At 42.3% G+C, this 21,478-nt stretch overlaps 1 protein-coding gene across 2 annotated transcripts in view; it reads right to left on the bottom strand.

Moving 5' to 3' along the window:
* Positions 1-367: 367 nt before the first annotated feature.
* Positions 368-21,478, bottom strand: part of LOC138769208 (suppressor of cytokine signaling 3-like) — a 106,670-nt gene continuing 85,559 nt past the window's right edge. For both annotated transcript variants that reach the window (XM_069947508.1, XM_069947507.1), the window contains one exon: positions 368-1,589. In XM_069947508.1, coding sequence (XP_069803609.1) covers positions 839-1,492 — 654 coding nt within the window. In that variant the 5' untranslated portion in view covers positions 1,493-1,589 and the 3' untranslated portion in view covers positions 368-838. The remainder of the gene's footprint in view (positions 1,590-21,478) is intronic.

Genomic DNA, 21,478 nt, shown 5'->3' on the forward strand with positions numbered 1-21,478 from the left:
TGAGCACCACCCAGCCTGAAACACTGGAGGTGGGCCTGCCGGCCCCCAGTGTGATGAAACCTCCTCCCTTCTGTGATGTGGCTCCATTAGAATCAATGGAACTGTGTCACAGAGGGGACATCATCACATAAGGGGCCGGCGGGCCTGCCTCCAGTGCTTCATGCCGGGCCGATGCCCGGTAATAGACCTGCACCGTGTGTGGGAATAAGGCCACAGTTCAAAAAAATGACCCAGCCACCTGCATCCCTGCACCAGAGCTGGTCTATTCATGGTACATTTGCTTTAAACTAACCAGACCTAACTGGATAATTTTATACTCATTACATACATATTGCGCAGTGAATAACAAAAATGCACGGGACCAGAGTTTTCAAGTGAATCATTACCTTTAATATCTGAAAGTATCAAGGGTATAGTTTCTCTGATGCCTTTTAACTTGTTACTTTGTTAAATGTCACATACTGTTCCATTACAGACGTCATGCTCCTTATCTCACTGTGTCTGCGAGATGCTGATAAATTAATACAGTAAGGAAATAAATGTGAAAACATAAAATACATGGCAGTTGAATATCAGCCAAGTGTTTCTTCTAGGTAAAAGCCATATATCTATATATAAAGAAATAATCTACTGTTCTCTGCAACAGGATCTTTTTTTTTTTTCTTCAAAAGATATTTTCTGTGGTTTTTTAGCAAGTTTGTTTTCCTTCTACTTTTCAGTACGACTTTATACATGAAAAGATGGAAACAAAGGTCCTCTAGGCATTTTATTTAAGAGACTGCCATGAGGTTACTTTAATAGTCTCTCCTGAAATGTTTTCCAGCTTAACTAAACATGTCTAGTTTTTAAAGGCGTTACGAAGCATCTTAGACACAGGAAGTTCCTCCAAGTTCCCATCGGAACCAGACGCTTCTGCAGGCATGTTGGCCACCACTGTCCTTTTACATAAATACTGTAGAGACACCACTTTACAATTTAGTGGTTGTGTAAGCATAAGAGGGACAGGATGCTCCTTCCCTTCAATGTAGCACAGATTAGAGTCAGACTCTCCGGCTGCCGTCAAGCGCATATAATGTTCAACCAGCTTCACCACACAGGGAAACGTCGGGGGGCTTTCTGCTCCTGCTACTGTCTCCAGGTAGAAAGAAGTTCCCTCTAGTTTAATGCGTAGGTTGGTAATGCCAGCGGATGTGCGGAGGCTGAGGGTAAACAAATGGTGATGGTCCGAAGAGTCACGAATAAGAAAAGATCCAACGGGTTGATCGGATAACAACTTTTTGGCCTCAGTACCAGAGAGTGTGCTCCAGTAGTAGCCGCTGGCCTCCAACCTCTCAAGTGCAGTCTCCACCCTTTCATAGTCTCCACAGAAAGATTTGTAATGGTAAGACAATTGGGCAGCCTGAGAGCTCATAGCTGCAAGGATGGATGATGGACTGAAGCAGCGATGGAAGCAATTCCAGCGAAGTGTGACCATCGTCAGGCTAATGAACATGGACTGCTGCACCTTGTGAGTGGGAAGACCCAGGCTGGTTGTGCTTTGTTATTTGCACCACTTCTAGTGCTCACCTGTGTCCACCTTCCCAAATCATCTGTAAGACAAAAAAACAACAAAAGTCTAAGTCTAATGTACTAAAAAGAGCAATTTCTTAGACATAAAAAGTTTACTGTATTAATTCCAAAGTATTTTTGTGATATCTTAAAGCTTGAATGGCATCTAAGACATTTATAGTACTGTAAGGACTTATCACAGTGAATGAAAGTGTAATATATGTAGATTATTAAATGTTGCTCCTGATCAGTGGTTAGAGGTCAGGTGTAGATCTTAGGCCCCCAGCACATGGCTCTCTAGTTATAGGCAACTCTAAATATTAATGTGCCCAAGTGACGCAAGGGAGGTCATGGTGGGACAAGGCTCAAAAATAAATGGTTGTTGTAAAAGCCATGTAATTCATATTTGAGTCATATTTAATACCAAGTATAGCTCTGTCATATGTGAAAGTAAGAAAAGGTTGGGAACCCTTAATGTCAGGCATCAGATGAGTACTTTTAGAAGATAACTGGTTGTATTATAGTCAAAATGAAACAAAGAAAGTTATCTGGTTACTGCTACTTCCTGGTTCCTCCCCAAAAGAACTGCCCCATTGATTGGCTAAGCAGGCACTTTTTGCAGAAATAACATGTCACCAGGAACCAGGCAGTAAAGGTGATGAGTGGGGTCTGGGAGTTTTGGTAGGACAGTTGTGGGGGTTCAGGGTAGGTGAGTATAGCTTTTTTATTTTTTTTACATCACTCCCAGCCATATATATTTGTGTATCTGGACAACCCCCTTAAAGTGTAAGTTGTAGAAGGTTGGTGACAGTACCACTCTTACTCATGAGTGAAGTTGCAATATTGCCAAAGTCCATAGATAAGAATTTTTGTTCTACGAAAAAACAGCTGACACTTATTCTTACCTGCATGGTCCCTACAGCTTGGGATTCCATACAGTGAAATTAAACCTATTATATGATGCTTTTCCATTTATGAGATTTGAAGTATAACTACACTCTACTTTTAAAATAATGTTTTTTTTTTTGTTCACAGTTAAAACAATTAAAAAAAATATGTAGGCTGGAGCAAGGCCATTGCTGACATCCATCCAGGTCTTTATTTGTGAATAGTAGCAGAGGAATGTTCATTGTCTACTGCTTATCACGGTTCGGAGCTGTCTCTCCCCTTTATTGGTTGGAGTTCATTCACGCTTTCTAGTATTTGATACTGTTATGCGTCTATTGTGGTGACTCATTTGTACATGTTGTACCAGAAATATTTCAGGTCAGTGATTCACTGTTTCATATTTCTTCTTGTTATTTAAAAAAACGTTTGGAAATTCATATTCATTTACAGATATAAATACCAAGTGGCTTTTCTATATTCACGTTCCTCTTAGGATATTTCTCGGAGAACTAGAGGACTATGGTGGAGTGTGGGCAGACAATGGATTGACCTTTTTTTGGTCCTATTATTATGTATGTTATTTGATGACCTCCACAAAGATGTTATGTGTGAAGATGATAAAAGCTATTGTATATTGGTCTGTAATTAAAAAACTATTCAGGCTGCAGTCACTGTCATGTCTTTGTCTTTGCTATGACTTGGCATTAGAAACCTTGTGGCTGCCACATTTCAGGATTTTCCAAGGACCTTTCCCACAATGATCATGTTCATTCTGCACAAATTGTTTGGATCCAACCAATGTGTACTCCTCATTAAAGACTCCAAGGACTGGTGCATTTACCTCAAAGGGGCTATAGGGGGCCATTAAGTGTTTAACATACTCCACATATGCAACCTCATCCCAGCCCTGACTCCAGCTATCACTTTATCTGTTAACTCTACAAGTGATTATGGGCCGCCATCTGTTTACCCTCTCACCATGAAGGGCATCCCACCATTCCCACAACTACCCGGGGGTATACACCATCTACAACTATTGTGCACCCCCCCTCCCATCACTGTGACTGCCCATGGATCAAAAGAGAAGCATGTCAAAGCCCTTGTACCAACCTGTGACAGGTTGTGACCCTACTGCGTCTCTATTCCCTGCAATGCTTCCTCTAGGCTGCCACAAAAGCAGAATGACATCTGGCCTTTGGGATGATGGCCATGTCATCCCACCAAGAGCCTGATTCCCTTTGTCCCTGATTTTGTATTTTTTTTATAAATAAGTTTTCTCTTAAAATAAAAAAAATCACTAACTTCCCACCCTTTTAATATGATTTCCTAATTTCAGAGCTCTTAGGGACATTTTCTAAGCTAAGCTAAGCTACCAGTATATTTTTGAAGCAATGAAGAACTGGACAAAACCCGTCTCAATGTCGAAGTCTACCAGATGCAAACTCTGCAACTGTTATAAAGCATTAGTGCTAACCACTGTGGCCCCCTACGAGTGGTGGAATAAAGCATTATCACTGAGAAATACACTGGCCTTTCTCAGACTTTAAACTCATGACCTCAGTGCCTCAAGCCACCATTGCTAGCCAATGTGCCCGTAGAGATATTGTGCTGCCCACAGATGCATTGTGCTTCCCACAAAATGCTTTACATAAATACATTCTTCCCATGGACTCGTGTTCCTTCCCAAATAGCACGCCTTATGACTTTAAGTAGTTTTTCTTATTCTGGTAAATGGTTTCCATACTGTGAGAATCTTTAACAAATGGGTTCTCCCCAGTGGTCCAGGAAGACAAGAGAACAAAGAAACCACTATTCTGCATTTCCAGGAATATGGAAATGGTTGAAACTCATTACAGACAATCTGATTTGGGATGCAGCACAAATGTACCCAAAAATTGACGACTTACTTCCATCCATCATCTACATGCTGCTGTTCTCCAGATATATGCATGACTATCCCCTAGCAATAACTATTAGATGTGAAGCACTTACAAAAGGAATGAATAAGTCAATCTGGTATTGCAGGAATTCTGTAATTGAATAAGAGACAACTAATTTCGGCCTTAAGTTAGACATGATATGATGTATTGTGTCATAAAAGCAGAGTTAGAGATGCTTATTCCCAGAAAGTAACATTACTTATCTTTATTCTGATTTGTTACCATCTTACTGGGAAGTGCTCTTCAATTAGCATGTAACAATCATCTACATTTTTAAATACCTGAGCCGCCCAGCCATTTTTACAGCAGGAAGAGCAGAAATGCCAGATATTAATGATATTGGTGACATAGAAAAAAGCCTTTCCATTGATTCATGTTTATCATCTCATTGTGTTCTAAGCGATTGCCGTCGTGCATTATTCATGTCTTCTAATACTGACTGTAAACTTCACAGTGTGACTGTATATTCTGGGTGATTAATAGCTGCTAACACTTTAATGAGTGCCGGCCAACGCTGAAACCCCAGAGCAGCATGTTACCAGCACTTCAGCCTGGGATCGCTGCTTGAAAGGAAATGACTGTACCTTCCAAATAATTTCTATATATATTTCCTACTGTCTGACCAGAGCTCATAATTAAACGGGATTCCCCAGTTAATGTGATGACATATCGTGCCTATGGCTTGGTAATGGTTACTGCCAGATTTTTAAATACATAAATCCAGGATGGATTGCTCAAAACAATTTATAATCTACAAACATGACCCTTATCTGTACAGTAGTTACTAAGAACAGTTGACTACTAATATCCTCTGTGGTCTGAGTTATCAAAGAGGTTGTCTGCTTTAGAAAAGTCCTTTTATTAGAGGGGTCTCTGAAAATAAGAATTTTCTAAGGTGTTGCTGCTACAACCCCCAGTGACAACCAGAAAGTGTTAAGTTTCCCTGCACTGCCACTACGGGTTAAATAAGGTATTGCATGGGGACTGAAATGAATGGTTTCACTTAGTAATATGAGAGAGAAAAAGAGACTCTGTATGGCCATAACCAACTGCAGCTAATTCATGGTGGGTCTGAAAAAGCGTTCAGGTGTATAAACAACGACTTTAGGGCCAGGTTCACACAAAGTATGATACCGGCCTTTCTGTGAACCGGCCGTGTCACAGTACAGCCGGTGTCAGTGAAGTTTATCCCAGGTACCGGCCGGATTAACTTAATTTCTTTAGAATTGGGAGGCGGATGCATACGTGTGTGCCCGCATCCCAATAACCCATAGCAGACAATGTAAAGTGCAGGCAGAGCCACCCTCTACATTGTGTAAACTGTCAGTGTTGTGCGACCGCTATTCAATGAATAGCAGCCGCACAAAACTGACACTGCGGCTTGTATACACTCCGGCCGAGATTCCATTGACTTCAGTGCAATGTAAATTTTCAATTAATCATGGCCGGAGTTGCAATATGCAACAACGGCCGTGATTAATTGAAAATTTACGTTGTGTGAACATAGCCTTACAGAGGAATACACATTATAGAGATTATTCATATCCATCTGATCTTTAAATTTTAACAGGCGTTTAAAAGATTTGCAAGCTGGGGATTATCCCCCTCTTATTCTTCTGAAAAGTCTCCTTAGAATAAGCTGATAAGCACATGAGTGGAGATTTATATAACATGGTGTAAAGTGAAACTGGCTCAGTTGTCCCTAGCAACCAATCAGATTCCACTTTTCATTCCTCACAGACTCATTGGAAAATGAAAGGTAGAATCTGACTGGTTGCTAGGGGCAACTTTACACCATTTTTGATAAATCTCCCCATGGTGTTCTAATGCTGGAGCTCCCTGTATACATCTGTAATCTGTTACATAACCCATAGGTGTTCAGTTTTTCTGTAGTGCCACCATAGGAGAAAAAATGCATTACACATTAAAATCCAAGTGATGCCCAAGTAAAGAAAAGAGTCCCTGGGTCCTCTACAACACAAGGGATACTGTTTAAAGTCACTTGCCATGAAGTTATGAGGTTCCTAAATGGTGGCCCTGTCTATTTATTCAGAATTCTTTATTACAGTATCAAAGATGGGGTTCCTAAACAAGAAACCCTTTTAACTTTGGCATTAATAGCAAATACAAACCCTCTAACTAGCCATCTCAATAAAGTCGCCAGACCACAGTCGGCTTTTTACATTAGCCACCAAATGTTTTACTAAAATGCTCATATCTATTTATATACTGGATTTTCTACTTTGGAATCTAGACACTAGATTTTTTTTACTAGAGTTTTGTTACTTTGCACAATTGTACTTGCAATCCCATAATTAGTATATGTAGTAATCCATAATGTGAGAAGCTGCTCCACCGCTCAATGTATAGACACCTAGTCCTGTGCAGACTTGTGCCAGGAATCCTACAGAGAACATAGAATTAGAGTCTAAAGTCTTCCGTGGGTGTGTAATGTTTAATACCCACTGTCAGATTGCCCTTAGCCTAGACTTTGATCAGAGCTTACCTGGAGCCATGAAGCTAGACCTATAAAAGGGCTCCGGAACTAGTACACTCCGCCACTACACATCCTCTTGTTATGCTTCTGAATTGGCCTCTCCCAACTTTTATAGGGAATTTTATCATCAGACACTGACAGATTTTAATAGCTTTTTGTTTAGACTACAATTGTAGTTGATGGCTATGTTTACACTTAGTATAACACTGTCTGTTGCATAGCAACGGATGGTGTTATACTGCCGGACGCAGTTGACATTTGGCATGTTACTGCAGCCCATACCGCTGTATCAGCTGCAGGAACATTATCTTTTTTCAATTGACTTGTGGACACCGTTGGGTGTGCCCACAATTCAATTGACCATTGACTACAATGTAAAGTACAGCTGCCAGCCGTACTTTACATTGTGTAAACAGCTATTGTTAGAACATGCCTATTACTTTCGACGAACAGCGTCCGGAAGTAATAGCCATGTTCAATATTTTAATGTCTGTTTTAAAAAACAGAAGTGGGAACACGCTGATTTCATTGCAATCAGCATCCGTTCTTTTCTAAAAAACAAACATAGTGGGAACTTAGCCTTAGGCTGATAAATCTGTGCTCTATCCATCTATCTCTCTCTCTATCTATCTATCTATCTATCTATCTATCTATCTATCTATCTATCTATCTATCAATCATCTGTCTATCTATCTAGACCAGTCGGCCGGTCACTGCACGGATCATTCCGGCCGGTACTGCAGTATCGGCCAGATGATCTTTTGGCCGCAGGGTTCTGATGCGGGTGCATCAACGCGCGGCCGTATCAGAACCTCCCACAGCACACAATGAAGCAAGCGGCCGGAGCCGTTCGCTTCATTGTGTGAACTGACAGGGTTTCCTACGGCCGCAATTTATTGTAGCCGTAACGTATACGATGTGTATACACTCCACCCGGGATCCCATAGAAGCAGAGGCAGTGTTCCACAACGTGAAAAGTACGGCCGTTGTTCCACAACGGCTGTACTTTTACATATTGTGAACATAGCCTTGTGTGAAAGGATCTGTTCACACAATGTTGAAATTGAGTAGATGGCCGCCATATAACAGTAAATAACTGCCATTATTTCAATATAACAGCCGTTGTTTTAAAATAACAGCAAATGTTTGCCATTATATGGCGGCCATCCACTCAATTTCAACATTGTGTGAACAGATCCTTTCTGTGTTTTTAATCCACTCCTGGTTTTGGTTGCAATATGAGGACCACAATGCTGACTGAAATATACGTAGTGTAAACCCAGCCCCATACTGCATATATAGACCATAGTACTTTTAGGTACTTCACAGTACTTGTAATAGGGTTGTCAGCTGTTTTTAAAGTAACAACAGAACACATTATTATTACTCTTGTAGAGAAGACTTTATTATAGTTAATAAAACTTTAATTAAATGCCCTTTAAATGTGATAACTTATGTGTCACTGACCAATTTTTTTTTTGCCTTTTTGGTTTATATAACCCATTCAAATACACAGCTACAATCTGACTACCAGGAGGGGGTTTGCTTTTCAGAGTCGTTTTAAGATTTGAAACCTTCATAAACACATATTATTACAGGGCTGCTGACAGTTTTGTATACAGTTGTGGGGTTTAGCATAATTATTACCCTAATCTTGTGTGTTTTGTATGTAGCTCAATGTCTTATTTATTTACTGCCCACCATAAATGCTCCTGTGTCCCCAAATACAAAAATACTTCATGTACTGGTACCACAAATAGCCGTGGATTATATGCTAGTGGGATTATCAGATCTTACTATTCAAAGCATGCCATGATTTGGTGCTCTTTACTGTTGATTTTTTTTAATACTATACAAGAACGCAAATGTTACTATACTTAAAGGGTTATTCCGGTCAGGTAAAATACATGTTGAATCATCCCCCCTCCTGGAGACTAACAATGTTGCCATGTTATTTTTTTCAGTCTCCTTCTACCAGTTTTGAGCCTGCTGCTTTCTGCTGAAGACACTGAAGACACTGTGTGTAAGATGTATGTTTACTTCGTACCCCCCTCATTTCCCCTCCATGCTGAGATGGCTCATGTTATTAATGTCCTTGGCCGGCTGTCTCTGTACTCTGTAATGCCAGGACAGTTATTCACTGTGAGGTCAACAGCAATTTGACCTAGAAATTAACTCTCCCAGCATTACAAAGTGCAGAGACAGACAGCCAGGGACACTGTTTACCCTAACCATCCCAGAAGGGATGGTTTCTTTTTAGAGTTCTTTGGTAAAACATTTTACTATCTGTGCAGGAATAACACTTTTCCAAACACTTCAGTGTAGCATATTCTTAGATTAATAGCATGTATGTGTTTTATACTTACTTTACTCTCATTCTTTGTTTTTATTTTACTGTGAACATAGCCTTTGGCCACAAGACTTAGGTACTGCTACCTCTGCAACCCCCATAGATATTGCTTGCCATGAAACTGCGATTACCTTACTCCCCTCCCTGCTACTTCATATTGCCTGAATAAAGCCGGATTGTGGATTCACATTGGTAAATGCCATCTGCAATGCTATTTGTTATGCTATTCCTGATCATGTGTTCTCCAAGAGACTGAGCACCATAGAGTGTCTGGCTAAAGATATGTGCCTGGTATCCACCCGATGGGGAGCCAGGCTGTGTGATCTTCTATGCTCTCGTGGAATTATACAACCAATAATAACTGCCTTCCATTCAAGAGTCTCAATCATGGAACTATAAAAGCATATGTGTGGTATCCCTAATTAATTGCCCTAGGCAGCTGTCGCAAAAGTATCCCTGCAATGGTGATAAAGGTAGTAGTGTATGATTTCACCACTAGGTGTCGTTGTTCCTTTTAAACTATGTTATGCGTTGCACAGTTGTAGCTGCTAAAGGGTTTCTGTTATTTCTGTCTTCTATTGGTCTGTGCTGACCAATAGGAGATACTCTCTCTTTCTCTACCTATCCCTGTTCTCCACACATACACACAGCCCCTGGGGAAGTAGTTAGTTAGTCCAGGGTGGACAGGAAGTCAGTTCAGTCTAGTTCAGTGTGTGATCTAGTGTTAGTAAAGACACAAGTGTATAGAGAACCCAGAGACTTTCCTTTCTAATGCTATAACTACAGAAACTATGCAGTGTTAGACCCCAAAAGGAGGACAAGTCAGATATCACCCAAGCCCACGCCGTGAACCTCTCTGAAAAGTGCAGGGCAGTGTCCTAGTACAGAGCAACTGACCTAGATAAAGCAAAGCTACCGTACGAAGGCCTACGTACTCTATCTCGCAGCGCAGGTGACACCTGACTCGCAGCTGATCTCCCAGCACAGATCCAGTGAACACAAGTATGTACCTAAAAAGTTATCTAGTACCAGCATATCCTGTATTGCAAGAGACAGTAAAGCCATTCTATTTATTCTACTGGGATTCAGTGATCATTGCACTAGCGCCTACACATACCGGCTACACTTCATGGGTTACTTTCCTCTTTCTGTGGGTGGTGGTATCGAGAGTCTGGGTGGGTCATCTCCCCACTCCGGACCACTGTGACAAGAGCCCAAGGGACCCATCACAACCCGGCAGGTCACCGACCATTGGGGAACAGTATAGCCAACCACAATTAAAAGCAGGTATAACACCAAATCTATGTGCTGAACAAGCACTGGCGTCATGACAGTACCATCACCAGCTAGGCTATACTACACTACCAACCACCATAGAAGTGGCGTCACCTCTACCGGTAGCACTACCACTAGAGCATCACCACATATGTCTAAGCACATTTTTCAGAGGAGATTTCCACTTTCTTACATCTTATTATAGCTCTGTGTTACCCAACTATGAAGACTAGGGAATGACAATGATGCTTCTATATTGTTCCAAACTGTAGCACTTACAGTAGTCTATAATGACAGTGGGCCCAGTACACAGGTGTACCCCTAAAACTGTGCCAACCACATAGACCACAAATAATCATAATGATAATCACATAGAGGTGCCCATATAATAATTCCTGCTATGGCAGTATCCCTGTAAAAAACAACACAAACAATTGTATCCACCATCTTCCCCCTCTGTTCTCTATTCAAATAGGTCAGCCATTCAAAACAACAAGGCTGGCCATACTTATTACATGTTGGCAGACAACTCGGCTTTACATTCATACTTGGCTCGAACAAACATGAGTTTTCAGTGGAGAAAAAAAAAAGAATACTGCTACCAGACTTCTCTGGCAGTGGATTATTTTTCAAAGAACAAAAGGATCGGGAAATTAAAATCCAAATGCCTGATTTTAATCTTTTTCGACATCTTTTATCCAGGACATCAAGGGTCCCCATACATATCAGACTTCCAACATTTTTCTTTTGCTGAGTTCACACATAGGGGGACATTTATTAAGTCTGGCGTTTTCTGCACCGGGCTTAAAAATTTCCCTGCAGCGCCGACAGTACGCTGATTTATGCAGAGGTGCGCTGCTTCTTCATAAATCCCCTGCGCAACCTACGCCAGCTCAGAGTTTATCATTCCCTTACCTTCCCTTACTGCCATTTGCAAATAAATTTATTCACATCTGCCCATTTTCCGCCAAAAAATACACCTTTTGGGGATTATAAATGTCCCCTATAGTATTCAGTATTTTGTCAATATTTTTAAACCAGGAGTGAAACCAACAAACTATAATGGAAAATGGAAAGATTTTCTATATTTATGAGCTACTCCTGGTTTTGGCTAAAAATACTAAAAAAATACTATGTGTAAACCCAAGAGTTAGACCTCAAAGATCAGCTAGTTATCCCCCTCTCTTATAGATGGATTGGGGGATAGCCCCTCTTTAACATGGTTACAGTATAAGGCTATGTTCACTCTACGTAAGCTATGCAATAATCACAGCCATTGTTGCCGATTTGCAGCAACAGCCGTGATTACTATGTAGCTGACGTAGTGCTGCCTTCAATGGAATCCAGGCTGGAGTGTATACACATAGTGGGGCCGCGAGAAACTGCAGTGGGGACGCGAGAAACTGAGCAGTGACGCACGCTTCATTGTGAGCAGTGGGAAATTCTGATGCGGATCTGCGCATCAGAATTGAGCGACGGTAAAGATCATCCGGCTGGTACTGCAGTACCGACCGGGATGATCTTTTCTGACACCAGCCGTTCTGTGACCTGGCCGGGTCATGGAACGGCCGGTGTCTTACCACGTCTGAACATGGCCTAAAGTTGACACATCAGGTAGCTACAGAGGAAAAGTCACATTCTGGTTGTATATGAGTGGTTGTTGCACTATATATTTGAACCCCTTCATGTCAGCCATACGACTATATACTTTCCTACTTCCAATGCCTATAAGAAAGTAAATACATGTGGAGTATAAGTACCATAGAGGGGTTTTAGTATGTGTGCGATGCTGCTCTGAGGCTGGGTTCACACGCTGTAACTGTGCGGCTGTATTTTTTATGCGGCTGTAAATGTGCAGGTGAAACTCCGACCGTGGGAAAAAATAGACATGCGGCTCAAAACATACGGTCATTTACTTGGAAATCTGGTTCAACTAAAAATAACAAATAAAATGTTAAGAAAGTGATGCAAACACCTCTGGATGCATCTGGGAAAGCAGGGAACACAGTTTACATGAATCGCTATTACCGGGGTTTGCGATCCTCTGCACTATAGCCGATGTCTCTCATGGTTAATATATTGAATTAATAAAACACATTTTCTGTCTAATAAAGTCCCTTTTATTGTTCAATAATTAAATGTAAACGATTCCATCATTTTGCAATTAAATATACTGTTAAAATAAATATATATATAAATAAATGTATATTTATATATATATATTTATTTTTTGACAGTATATTTAATTGCACAATGATGGATTCGTTAGAATTAAATTATTGACCAACGAAAGTGTCTTGATTACAAAGAAAATGTGTTTTAGTAATTTAATATATTAACTATTAGAGGCATCGGCATTCGGCATCATTGCCGGCTATTTTTGAAGTACTCCGTACGGACCGCCTGTCAATCCTCGGCCGCATGTTCAGCCGCAAACAATGGTCTTGTTAATTTTTTACGGGTCCGTTTACGATCGGGCCGTAGATTCAGACATAGTGTGCACTGTGCAGCCGCATATCCTATACTTCCAAGCATACACACGAACCACCAAAAATACCGCCGCACAATTACAGCCGCAAATACAGCCGCACTGTTACAACGTGTGAACCGAGCCTCAGAGTAAGCAGCACCACCGACATTAATGTGGCAGAAGCCGGGCATAATGATGATCACACTGCTGCCTGCCATTTACCCCTTGAGGCTATGTTCACACAACATATTTTTTCTTATTTATACAGCCGTTGTTGCTGATTGAAACAACAGCCGTAGTAAATACAAAAAAAAACGTTGGTTGGGTGTTTGTGGGATCCCGGCCGGAGCGTATACACATTGTATACACTCCGGCCGGGAGCCCTTGCGGCGCTGCAAACAACTGACATGTCAGTTTTCTGCGGCTACTATTCATTGAATATCGGCCGTAGGAAACCATGTCAGTGCACACTATGAAGCGAGCGGCTCCGGATGCTTGCTTCATACTGTGCTGTGGGGAGTTCTGCCCACATCAGAACTCTAAGGCCATAAAGATCATCTGGCGGGTACTGCAGTCACAGAACAGCCGATCTCTTACGCCATGTGAACATGGCCTAATGCTGCGATGTATAGCAATCTCAGCATTTAAAGGGAACCAATCACCTCAAAAACGCATATATATAGCTTTTTAAATGTGCTGTTAGAGCACACAGCACACTTTCCATACATGTTTCTATATACTCCCTGCCTCCCCCGTGTAATCTATAAAGTAACTTTATAAAACTGGCGCCGGTATGCAAATTACCTCAGGTAGTCACCTGGGCGGTGTTCGGCTAGATGGTAGACGGTCAGTCCGGGTCCCCTGGGCGGTCCTCGGCGGTAATCACGCCCCTCTGGGCGTGATTCAAATCACCCAGTAGCTCTGACATCACTCGGGAGCGCGCCGTGCACGACGTCAGCGTGCCTACGTTCTTACGCTGCCGCAAATGCGCAGTACACCCGCTTCCATTCAGGCTGTACTGCGCCTGTGCAGAATAGCTTCGAACTCAGTGTGAGCCGGAGTTCGAGCCTATTCTGCACAGGCGCAGTACAGCCAGAATGGAAGTGGGTGTACTGCGCATGCGCGGTGGCATAAGAACGTAGGCGCGCCGACATTGTGCACGGCGCGCTCCTGAGTGACGTTGCAGCTACTGGGTGATTTGAATCACACCCAGAGGGGCGTGATTACTGCCAAGGGACGCCCAGGGGACCCGGACTGAGCGTGACTACCATCTAGCCGAACACCGCCCAGGTGACTACCTGAGGTAATTTGCATACCGGGCGCTAGTTTTATAAAGTTACTTTATGGATTACACAGGGGAGGCAGGGAGTATATAAAAACATGTATTGAAAGTGTGCTGTGTGCTCTAACAGCACATTTAAAAAGCTATATATGCATTTTTAAGGTGATTGGTTCCCTTTAGGTTTGTCAGTGACAAAAGCAGTCCTGTGACTGTGGGAGTCCTGATCATTTTCCCTGAAAGATGGAAGAATAAGGGCGGGTTCACACTACAGAATTTTCGCGGACAATGTCCGCGGAATTCCGTCAGCTGTCCGTCCACACATCTGGGCGCCTTTCCGCTGGCCCCATAGACACCATTCTATGGGCCAGCGTATTACGCTATACGCTGGAAGCAGTGTCATGTCACTTCTTTCAGCGGATCGCGGAATACGCCGGCCGATAGAATGGTGTCTATGGGGCCGGCGGAAAAGCGCGTGCCCGTGCGGGCGGACAGCTGACGGAATTCCGCGGACATTGTCCGCGAGAATTCCGTAGTGTGAACCCGCCCTAATACTTCCTCAGGCAGACTCTTCATGCATAACACTGATCAATGTAATGCCTTAATCGGCATAAGCATTATCACAGAAATGGAAATAAAATATAACTTATTAGAATAAATGTTTAAAATGATTCTTGTCAATACTAGAAAGAGAAGGGGGGATTAATCGGCATAAGCAATCTAATGATTGCTAATATAAGTCCCCGGGGACTATTTTTTTAAAAATATTAAGCCCTTCCCCAATACAAGTTGAAATCACCCCTTTTCAAATTATATAAATAAAATCATGCAAAAAAAATAATAAACACATTTGGTATTGTAGTGTGTGGAATTGTCTGATTTATTTTTTATAACAATATTGTTCCTGCACAGTGAACGATTTAAACAAAAAAAAAAAAATAGCTGATTTTTAATTATATATTAAAAAGGTATAAAAAACTGAAAAACTTCCATTTAAATAAAACCAGAGCTGTGATTAATCGCTATGGGCAACAAAGAGAATCTCACTATAAGATGGATGATGAATCTCTCTCTTTGCTTTTGCAGCTTTTGTACATATAACAATTCTCTTGTAATGGTTTATATTAGTTGCGTCTCTAAGGCTGGCCAAAAACATTACATATTTCTCAAAAGTTTCCTGTGCAAATGTGTACTCGGCTCAACCAAGCATACCTGTGTTCTAAGTGGGAAGAGGGACATAACCTTATAGTTAATAACTAACTGCTTAATCATTGTCCAATCATTGTCTGAAGGTGGGACCCCGCTACGGCCGCTGACTGGTCACGTCCCGGGTCCCTGACCAGGAATCAGTCGGGGGACCACTGGACCCCAGTGCTGGAGCCGGGGAGGTAAGTGCCATGTTGTTATCTTTAGCCACCTCCTCTCTGGTTGTTTTTAAAAATATAACGGACCTCTGAGTTCTCGTTTAAAGCCGCCTTTTCACATAATGTGGTCAGGTCCAATAAAACCATTGGGTTGATATGTATCTCTCTATAGGCAGCTTAAGGCCCTATTAGATGGAACAATTATCTGGTAAGCCTATAATCGTCCCGTCTAATAGAAGGCAACGATCAGCTGACATAAATGATGTCGGCTGATCGTTGCTGACATTTTTCAACAAAGAACTGTGATAGCAGCGATCTGCTGATGTTGCTCCGTTGAATAGGAGCGGCGGCAGCAGAGCGCCGCTGTCCTCTACGTGCTGCTCGGACGATCTATTGATCACCCGGGCAGCCCCCCGCACCTCCCCGCGGCCTCCCCTGCACTTACCCGCTGCGGTCTAGTGTAGTAAGGGTGACAGCGAGGGGGGAACAAGGAGCAAACAATCGCTGACAGCGCTCGTTTGCTCCTCTATGTTGCTCCGTGTAATAGGGGCTTAAGTCTCTGTTTGCTTTTACTTTTGTTGACATACAGTATAGTGGGGTCTATTGGGTTCCAATGTGGTTTCAGTCCTGTTGAACTATGGATGGGGGTTTAAAGGTGATCCTGTGATGTAGTGTAAACCCAGCCTTAACTATTTAGTACAAAGACAAACTCCTTACTGCATAGATCCACACAAAACCCAGCAATCACATATCATTACTTTTATGCCTTTGTTCCAGAGCAATAATGAACCGCCACAAAATTTACAAAACCAGAACAATATCTATTTTGAAAGCTGAACAATTTAACTTCTTAAATTTACAACTTGAATCACATACATATAAGCTATTGTAATAGGACATCATGATAGAATGTATTATTCTGAGCCTGCGTGTAAATTGTATAAAAGGCACACAGGGTGGAAAACCAGTGTATAAAAGTCGCAATTCTTTGCACAATACTGTCATTTTCTTAGCATAGAATGGAACCTATAGGACCGGCAGATCTTTAAGCAGGAGCGTGCATGGAATCTGCTGGAAGTTATCCACACGGATTCCATAGTGTGCATATACCCTTAGGGTCCTATTCCATGGGCCGAGGAGGGCCCAATCAACGATGTAAACGAGCGGTGATCAGCTAGATCGCCGCTCATTTACTGGGCCTATTCCACGGCCCGATGATTGTTGAGCGAGGGCTGCATCGTTACCGATGTCCTTGCAGCCCTTGCAGCATCATACATTACCTGTCAGGTCTTCTCCGCGCTGTCTTCATCCCCGAGTCCCGCACGCTCTATCTTCAGAATGGCCGGTCAGCTGACCGGCCAAACTCAGCCAATCACAGCCCGCGGCGGTCCCGGCCTGTGATTGGCTGAGCGCTCCGTCAGCCATTCTGAAGATACAGCGCGCAGGACCCGGGGATGAAGACAGCGCTGAGAAGACCTGACAGGTAATGTATGATGCTGCAGCCTGTCAAATCGTCGGTTGCCCGCCGCGCACCGCTATTCAACCGTAGCGATGCGGTGCACGGTGGGGGAACGATGATTTTAGGTCTGGCCCTAAATGAACGATCAGCCGATGACACAATCATCGGCTGATCGTTCTCTCTATTTCACCAAACGATAATCTGCCGAATCGGGCCAAATGGGGCCGATCCGGACGATTATCGTTACTGTGGAATAGGGCCCTTAGAGTTGGAATAGAGGCTGCCTCTCAATAAATGAAGCATGGGATGGCATACAGATACGAGTTTGTTGTTAAACTAAGAGTAGCAGGTTAGTATGTTTCAAACTATGAAAAAGCTTCTGTGCCATTGGATAATGTATGTTTCCTTTCACCAGACCTCCAGGCTTGGCTGATCTACACACATAGATATTGGTAGATGTTGGCTGACAGCTATATTGTGTTTGCCCATCATATGTCTGTCTAAGTTCTTCAAATATTCTGTATAACCTGTTTATTTTCTAAGTAACCTATGTACATCCTGTAGTTCCTGAGCACCATAACAAGTGTGCGTTTGTTTTTATGGAAATCCAGAACAAATTAGGCCACACTTCCACCGTAATATTCTTAATTTGGTCAAGATGCAAGTAGACCACCAGCTGACTTTGATTCACAGCTTGGCTAAGCTACGCCTGCATATTTATGGGAGGCTCAGGAAAGGTAGCTATTGGCTGATTATTTCATGTCCAGCCTAATTTCTTTAAAACTTCACACATTAACTCATCCATTCCCTAACTACCTTATGTACATCCGTAAGTTCTTGAGCACCGTAACAAGTGTAGGTTTGTTTCTTTAGAAATCTAGAATAATTTAGGCCACACTTCCACTTTAATAGCCCTCTTTTTGAAGCAGACTACCTGCCTTTGACATTATAATTTCCAGACTGTTTGGATTACAGCTTGACCACGTCACTACTCTACGCATTTCCACCAAAAGACCAAGCTGGATCTTGTGTATCTGGAGAAGTTTAGGACCTTCAATTGACAATATTCCCAGTTCAGTGTCTCCTTTACAAACGCCTCATTATCTGTGCGGAGTGTACTGGGAAGACAGGTGACTTTCATTACGTCTACCCACTACAAGACAGCAGTAAAACAGTAATTGCATGCTTCTCCTACAACAGGCTCGTTAAATAGCACTCTACACTAGCGCTCATTCATTGCTTTTGGGAAATGCGTACATTACATCAACTAGGAAGGTTTTTTTACTGGACATATAAAAGGAACAGAGTCGTTGCCAAAGGGTTAACCCCCATTTCGCATTTTGTGCAGTTAGTGAAGAGGTTAAAGGTTTCCACTCATCCTTGCTGTTAGCCGGCTCTTCTTGCAAGTAGTTAAATAGAGCTTTTTATCTGGAGTTCACAATCAGCAGTAACAGGTTACTAGAGTGCTTCACTTCTGGGAAATGATGAGAAGAGGGAGACGATGAGCGTTGGACGCCCAGTCAGGGGGTTCTGCTGCTGTCACGGAGAAGGAGAGGCAGGAACAGGACGGATTTCCAAACCACAAGCTAGCTCGTTATTTCAGCACCGTGCAAAACATTTACACTGCAAACACACTGCCACACAACAAAGATTGACTTTATATCACAGACATCGGCCTCATAAGAGGCCTATTTTACCCAAATTTAAAGGGAGACTTTTTACCTATAAGGTTCCAAAATCGAATGGGTTAAGTCAAGTGCAAAATATGTAAGCATCCTATTTATTAGTCACAGAATACCCTGTTTTTCCATAGGAAAGGATGTTATGAGAACTGCACAGAGCCTGTGCTCTACCGAGCAGAAAACTAACAAACCAACATGCGGGAATCATTTCTATTGAGGTCATTGAGAAAAAAAAATTGGCTCCTAAATTTGACTGATTGGCTCCTGAATTCCACAACTTCCTGACCTGAGCTAACCGGGGAAATGGCATTAGTCATTTCCAGTTAGCTAATTCGCATAATTTAGACCTTGAAACTGAGATTTGAGGTAATAGCCTTACTCTACCACCACTGTGAAGGTGTAACATAACAATGATTTCTGAGTCTTTATCTGCAGACTGTATACTTAAAGGGAACCCCTTACACTTAAAATGTGGCCCCAACTACAGGCACTAGTTTTTAGGCCAAAATGAGTTTGATGTATATTTTATGGAAAAATTCTGTAGAACTAGTGTTCTGTACGTTATGCTGGGTCAGGGCTCAGGAATGGACCGCTGCGGTGCATGGGAATCGGGCAGTAGTTCAAAACAGGGACTGCGCCACTAGCATCCCTGCCCCAGGCCCTACCATTCGGGCAAAAAAAACAAAGCAATGCACTTAATGGTACATTTGCTTCAAGATTTAAGTGATTAAATTACAAGTTATACTTAGGCTATGTTCACACTAAGTAAAAATAACGTCCGTATTTCATAACAGCCTGCTCAGCTTCTGTTACTCTGAAACAGACTGACCATAGACTAAACACAATGGGGGAGATTTATTAAACAGGTGCAAAGTAGAATTGTCTTAGTTGCCCCTAGCAACCAATCAGATTCCACCTTTCATTTTTCAAAGACTCTGTGAGGAATGAAAGGTGGAATCTGATTGGTTGCTAGGGACAACTAAGACAATTCTACTTTACACCTGTTTGATAAATCTCCCCCAATGTGACAGGGTTCCTTAAAATTAACACCAAGCATATTAGACTGTCGGCATTTAGTTTGTCAGTAGTGAAACCAACACATAGACAAACTATAATCAAAAGATTTTCAATTTTTTCCATATTTTAGACCCACTTCTGTTTTTGGATAAACATAATGACTCAAATACTATGCAATATGAGAAATGAAAGCTGATCTCCAATTGGTTGCTGATTACCATAGAACTCTTGTTAAAAATGCTGCATTTGTTAATAGTTTTTCTTCACTATTTTTTATGATCAAGTAACCTAGAAAATGTTTTGAAAATATATATTCTGATTTTCCATCATAGAATGGAAATGCTGTTCTAAAATTCTGTATGGAAAATCTGCTGTGAATCCTTCATATGCGGCCTTATTATTATTATTTATTTTTAAAGTGCCCTTAGATTCCAGAGCGCTGTACGTATGATAAGGGCTTAACATACAGAATGCAACATAACAGCAAGAATAAAGTAAATGACACACTGGTACATGGGAGACTGGGAGAGAGAGGACCCTGCCCGCAAGGGGTGGACCAATGTAAAGGAGAAACAGATAATTTAAAGGGGTTGTCCGGCGATAAAAAATTATTCACAGAATAACACACATTACAAAGTTATACAACTTTGTAATGTATGTTATGTCAGTGAATGGCCCCCTTCCCCGTGTCCCACCACCCCCACCCGTGTACCCGGAAGTGTGGTGCGCTATACATTACCTGTCACGTGCCGACCACGGTCTCCGATCCTCAGCAGTGACGTCTTCTTCGGGAGGCCGGCGGATCTTCCCGAGTGCCGGCCGTCCTCTGCAGCGTCATCCGAAGCTCAGCCGCGATTGGCTGAGCATAACTGTGCTCAGCCAATCGCGGCTGAGCAGCTGATGACGTGGCCGCGTCATCAGCCGCTCAGCCGCGATTGGCTGAGCACAGTTATGCTCAGCCAATCGCGGCTGAGCTTCGGATGACGCTGCAGAGGGCGGCCGGCACTTGGGAAGATCCGCCGGCCTCCCGAAGAAGACGTCACTGCTGAGGATCGGAGACCGTGGTCGGCACGTGACAGGTAATGTATAGCGCACCACACTTCCGGGTACACGGGTGGCGGTGGTGGGACACGGGGAAGGGGGTCATTCACTGACATAACATACATTACAAAGTTGTATAACTTTGTAATGTGTGTTATTCTGTGAATAATTTTTTATCGCCGGACAACCCCTTTAAAGGGGTATTCAAATCACAACTAATATAGTTATAGTCTGGAACATCAAGTTATATACTTTTGCAAATACACTCATTTAGTATACTTGCTTCCTCCTCCTGAGATGCCGCTCTTTCGCGTCAAGCCAAATTACTGCTTTTAGAGCAGAGTGGTGGTCGGTAACCTAGAGCTGTCAACAATGGGAGTGAAAGAGCAGCACATCAGGAGAAGGAGGCATGTTTGCTAAATGAATGTTTTTAGAATAGTACATAACTTAATGAGCCCTACAAGTTTACCTGTTAGTTGAGATAAGAATTTCCCTTTCAGATTAAATTGATTGGTTCTGGTTGTCTTTTTGGAAAAGATAACTGAGTACATTGTTCTGGCATATAGATTATAATTAAAAAGAGTCTGTCATGAGATTTATGCTGCCTAAACCATGGCCAGCATGAATTACCAATGGGAGCCTTAGTTAAAAACAGTTTTACTCTGAAT

Source organism: Dendropsophus ebraccatus, chromosome 12, assembly GCF_027789765.1.
Source record: "Dendropsophus ebraccatus isolate aDenEbr1 chromosome 12, aDenEbr1.pat, whole genome shotgun sequence".
Taxonomy (NCBI): Eukaryota; Metazoa; Chordata; class Amphibia; order Anura; family Hylidae; genus Dendropsophus; species Dendropsophus ebraccatus.